Raw genomic sequence first — 5,737 nt, 5'->3', positions numbered from 1 at the left:
TCCCTGCTGACTGCAGGGGGGTTGGACTCGATGACCTCTAGTGGTCCCTTCCAACCCAAAACATTCTATGATTCTATGATTCTATGATTCTATGGCATATTGCTAAAAGGTTATCAGGCCTGAATTTGTTACACCTCTGAATTTGGCAGGCGAGCGTTCACAACCACTATAGAAATACATGGCTCATCACCACATGAAGCTGGACGCCCTGAGAAGATAGATGATATTGGATTGGTTTTCTTGTTGCTCTGCAAACAATCAAACAGGCTTAAGCTATGCAATCTGATACTCCCTAATTGACAGCTTTTCCAAGGTTCATTTGTTAACTGAGAGCATGACATGTATTGAAGTTGTTTCTTCATAATGCATTTGGCATTAACAGGAGAAGCTGTCGAATGCCTCAGACAGCAGCATCTCAAGCAATAAGATACTTAGCCTCCAGCTTTGACTTTCTACCTAGTGACTTTATGTTTGCAAGGGCGTTTGGAATGAACGTATGAGAGGGCAGGACATAAGAAAAAAGCGTAAATACATTCCCCAAAAGGAAATTGAGAAAGTATTTTTGCTGCTTGGGACATTTACCTGAGTTTTATGGTTCAACTGTTCTTTTTTCTTTTGCTATAAAACCTTGGTTTCTTGCTTAACGAAGTACTCACTGAATACTCATTGGGTTTCAGAGGGTTCTTTTATTTTGGTAGATTAATAAATAGGCATCTCTGATTTTAGTTCTAGTGAAGAATTTGTGTGTAAAAGACATGCTTAAGGGTTTAACTTGCCTGTGCATCCACAAAAGAATAAAATAAAACCCTAAAGAAACCTCTCTTTCAAAGAATCCTAACCTTCCCCCAGATGAAGCCCATGTTTGTTTGAAAGAATAAATTACCTGTGTAGAAGAGACCAGAGGATGATTTCTCTACTGATCTTGTCACTGGTTTGCATTTGCTGTTTTCTTGTAGCCAGTTTTCATAAACACTTTCTTAGAACACAAATTGTGCCAGAACTCTAACATTAAGGGGTTTGGGTTTTTTTTCATTCTGTGAAGGATTTCCACTATCAACTCTTCCTTGCAATTGTTCATATGCTGATACCTGGCAAGATGCTCACACAGGGTCTATAGGTACTAATTAAGAGCTTGGTCACAAATCATCGTCATTAATAGCTGCTGCTTCTCCTGCATCCCATGAACTTGATAGTTACAAGATGAATTTGTCTTAGATGTACAAAAAACGTGTTTTAATTGTTCTTACTTAGTGTAAGCATGTTGCTCTAAATATTTAGGCTAATTTCTCCAGCACCTAGTTAAGTTTCTGCTCATATTCTTCCTTCTGGGAAGAGTACATGCCTGGTGAAGTACATGAAATTCTACAGATGTTGTCAAAATAATGACGGAGTTTCAGCGGTGCTTTGACTAGCATTGTTTAGGAAGTGAAACACAGCTGCTCAGATGAGGAAAAAAATTAATGAATGGGTCAGGAATAAAAAGCCTAGCTTTGACAGAAGTGCCTCTTCAAAAATACCAGGGAAGAATGAGCAAAACCAGATTCTGCTTAGAAAAGCCCAGAAACAAACTTTTTAAGGCCCTGAGGTCTGAAACCTAAGCACACAGTGTCATGGTTTAACCACCAAAACCAGCACAACAGGTCTCTCCTCCCTCTGTAAACATCAACAACCTAAGTTTCTGCAGCCAAATATTCCTGAGCCTTTGGGGGACATTCTGGACCTGTCTCCATCTAAGTACTTTCTGGGGTTTTTTTGCAAGTCTGTTGGCAAATGCCGTTTGCGTCACTGGCGAGCACTGACTCCAGAGGCCCTTCTGTCTTGCAGGGCAAGCACAAGCTGCATGTGGACACGGGACTGGAGGGCGCCTGGTGTGGCCTTATCCCCATCGGGAACTCCTGCGAGAGCGTGACCACGACGGGCCTCAGGTGGAACCTCAGTAAGTCAGACGCCTCCGGGGTGGCGGGTTTGACGTTATCCTAACCATACATTTACACCAGCCTCACCAGTGCCGAAGGGCCTTATGTGTTTGAAGGTAGAACATGGCATCGAATCCCTGCCAGGCTAATTTCTTCTAGAAATGAAATTTTTTTAAAAAAAAAAAAAAAGAAAAAAAAGATAAATATATTTAAACCTGAGGTATCGCAGGTAGAAATGTGTTTTCCATTTGGGAGTCATTGTGCTGTTTAAATAGAACATTTGTTGAGGTCATGATACATTACCGTCTTGATACATTGCCCTCCAGGGAGGGGAAACTGTGAGTGCCTAAACTCCTGGTTATAAGCCATAAAGTTTCAACAGACAAATAATAATGTGATACAGATTATTAAAGCTACCTCACTTCCCCTGAACTGCTTCATGTATATTGTCTGTTTGTCAACTCTGAGTGAATAGATCTTCTTCTTATTTTAAAGTGGGAAAAGGTGCATTTGATCTAGGACAGGGACCTTTATATGTAGAGAAAGGAGGTTCCTTGACCAAAAAAAATTGAAACAATCTTCATCCTCCTGCCCCCTCCTTCCACATTATGTCATCCGGGATGTATTTACTCAGGAAAATAATGGGATATTTTAGATAAAGATTCATTAAAACTTAAGGGAAGCAAAGCAATAATTGAGAGGCTCTGGTCTTGCAGTCTGATTTACATGGCCAGACTTCAGAGCCATCTCACATATAAAAGGCCTGTGGTTCTCACAGTTTGCAGTGCAGTGCCCTCGTTGGCTAATAATTAACCTGAGCTTGACCCACTGAGTCAGCCAGCAGCACATGTGCTACGCTAGGGAGTGTGTAGTTCCACTGAGGGTTTGAACATGTGCAGTTAAGGAGGTGGTACGCATTAGTAGTTCACTGATGATAAAAGATAGAAATCTGGCATTAATTTCAAGATGTGAGAGACTTGCCAGATGAAGAGCTGTCTGGCTAGTGATGTTTTCATACTTTTAAACTGGATTGTAAGAGCTAAACTTATTGTATAAGGGATGTGCTCTTAATTTGAGACAGTCAAATATTTTCATTTGTACTGATAAGTACAGTTGACAAGTAAGGTACTGAATCTTCATCTGCTCATCTCCTGTTGTGCAATGAATTCTGTGGCCTGTTGCAATGAGGGATGACTCATTTCTCCGTAAATGTTCTGCTCTCCAGGGTGAGGTGAAAGAAACTCAAACCATCCTCATATTAACGAAGGGAGCATCTCTGAAGCCTATGTCACTTTGCCAAAGGCTACCACATGGGCCAAAATGTGGTAGATGCTCTAAGGTTGCAGTCCTTATTTGTGGTTTTGATTATCTGTTTAAAAAAGAAGCTATTTTTCAGATACATCAGAAATTTTTTGAGTTTAGTGACATAAATTTAATCAGATTTACAAGGTGCTTATTAGAAAGATGGTAATTTAAAGATGGTCTGTCTGCTCCCACAAATGGCATGGCTTTGTTACTACTAAATTATGATTGCCTGATCTGCTGAAGCTGAGGAGAAAAGGATTAGTAGTCTAGCTGTACCACCTGGAGAGGAACACAGTGGGAAGTGCAATGGTAACAAACAGTAAGTTTGTATCTAGGATTGGGTTGAGATATCAGTTTCTTTGATATTTATCATTCCAGTTGTGCTGTAATAAACTTCTTAGGTTACTTAGAGGCATAGCAAGTATGGGTCTACAGGGATTTTTATTACACTTAATTCAGTCTCTTTTTTTTTTCTTTTTCTGGGAGACAAAAACGTATTTAAGTGACTGTTTCCTACTTGTTCATGTTAATGTGACACCACCATCTCTGCTTCTCCCAGTCCTTGTTGCTCTCTATTTCCAAGAGGAAACCTCAGACCTTACAGTGTTTTCCTTAGTGATGTGTACACTGCACCCCATTACAGGCTACATTTTCAGTCTCAGTATTCATGTTTCTCACAGGTCGTAGTTCCTTCACTTATTTCTCTGTGTTATCATCACAGATATATAAAACCAAAAATTATCTGGTCTTCCTTGAAGATATTTAATCTGTCTGAGACACCGAAATCATTACAACCTGAAACTGCCCAAGTGACTAGAGCCAACCTTTACTCATCCAAATACAGGTTTTGAAGCAGGTTATTGTTCAGATACTGACAAAAAAAAATTAAAGTGTAGTTGCATCCCTCAAAAGGGAAACCAATATCTCAAATACAGCATGTGGTTAGTTATGACTTGTTTGGATTTTTTTCATTAACAAGTAAGCCTTACGTTCAGATAACCTAAGTTTGATATTAGCTTTCATTGTGTTCATTACTTCTGTGCTGCCTGTAGTTTTGCAGTTACTTTTAGAAAGTTCTCCTGTAAACTGTGATGGAGAATTGAAGGCTCAGCTGGGAAGAAAAGGGAATGAGAAGATACTGACGTGTGACATGGATGTCAGCGTTGCTGCTGATGACTGGTAGTGGCAGAGCTTTCCCTGTTTGTTTGTTAATGGCACTCTGAGCACACACCTTCATAAATTTCAATGAATAAAATGGTTTGGTTATAAACGCATTTTCATGTGTAAATCATGAAAGAAATGGCATTTTTAAGCCAAACATGACATGAAAGTCTTTTTCTCCAGTCTATTATGGAATTAATTGAATATCACCTAACAAGTTTGTTTTTAAAAAGTAATTTTTGAGTCTTCAAAATATTTGTTTTAAGTGTGTGCAAAAAACTAGTTTCAGAATTCTAATTCTGTCTGACAGTCAAAAATGATGCGTTAGGTGAGAGGGGAGCCCTCATTTTTGCAAACAATAATTTCCAGCAACTCAAAATTCAAATAACGCTGCATAACGAGAAAGAGCTGGCTTTGCATCAGGGTTTTCAATGTTTAACGCTGATGTCTGTCTGAGCATATCTAGATTAGTCTGCTGATTAAAATTTGTAAAACCTTCAAGGGGTAGTCAAATGTTATCTGTGTCTAATCTACACGTCCTGTCAAACGACTTCATAGCCTCTGAATAGAAAAAGGCAAGGATAAATACCTAAGACAGAAGCTGTACTGGGGTTGAGAGTACGTTACCAAAGTTCTCATTTCAATGGCTGAATTAGATAAACCTGAAATCTGTAAACTATTCTGCCAGCAGACAAACAATAATCTCTCAATTACATTTTTAATATTGCAGAATGCAGTATTTTTTGTGTGTCTGTCTGAAGATGCAACATGTATGCATGGTTTTATGCATGCTTATCTTAGTTATTTGCTAGTACTTGGCACAAACGGAATTTTCATTTATTTTAGTTCTCATCTTATGTGTGAAAGAACTTGGAGAAGAAAGTGGAAAATTGATTAGAGAAAATATTTTTTATCCATACCTGCTATTGTGCAGCACACATTCAGAACACATTATAAACATATTCTTTCCACTCCCAAAGGGATACAGATCTTTTCTCTATTAAAATCTGATTTACAGCACAGGAATCAGGTGATGCTTTATCTGATTTGACTCACCTGGCTGCTTGCTGGTAACAGCTCCCATGTCTAATAAATAAATAACGAAAAATCCAATAATGCCAGAATTACCCAGCATTCTTCATTAGGTCCTCAGCGATGCTTTCATGGAAGGTGAATAAAACCCTCCCTCTGTGGGATGGGGGAGAGAATAGGAGAAAAGAAAAAAAGTAAGACCCGTGGGTTGAGATAGAGACAGTTTAATAAGAGAGAAGAATAACAATAGTAATAATAATAATAATAATAGTAAGAGAATATACAGAATATATAAAACAAGTGATGCACAATGCAATTGCTCA

At 38.7% G+C, this 5,737-nt stretch overlaps 1 protein-coding gene across 1 annotated transcript in view; it reads left to right on the top strand.

Moving 5' to 3' along the window:
• Positions 1-5,737, top strand: part of TPK1 (thiamin pyrophosphokinase 1) — a 162,139-nt gene that overhangs the window by 97,604 nt on the left and 58,798 nt on the right. The window contains exon 5 of the mRNA XM_009644768.2: positions 1,825-1,936. Coding sequence (XP_009643063.2) covers positions 1,825-1,936 — 112 coding nt within the window. The remainder of the gene's footprint in view (positions 1-1,824; positions 1,937-5,737) is intronic.

Source organism: Egretta garzetta, unplaced genomic scaffold, assembly GCF_000687185.1.
Source record: "Egretta garzetta isolate BGI_Z169 unplaced genomic scaffold, ASM68718v1 scaffold458, whole genome shotgun sequence".
Classification (NCBI taxonomy): Eukaryota; Metazoa; Chordata; class Aves; order Pelecaniformes; family Ardeidae; genus Egretta; species Egretta garzetta.
This window is presented reverse-complemented; position numbering and strand designations above follow the sequence as displayed.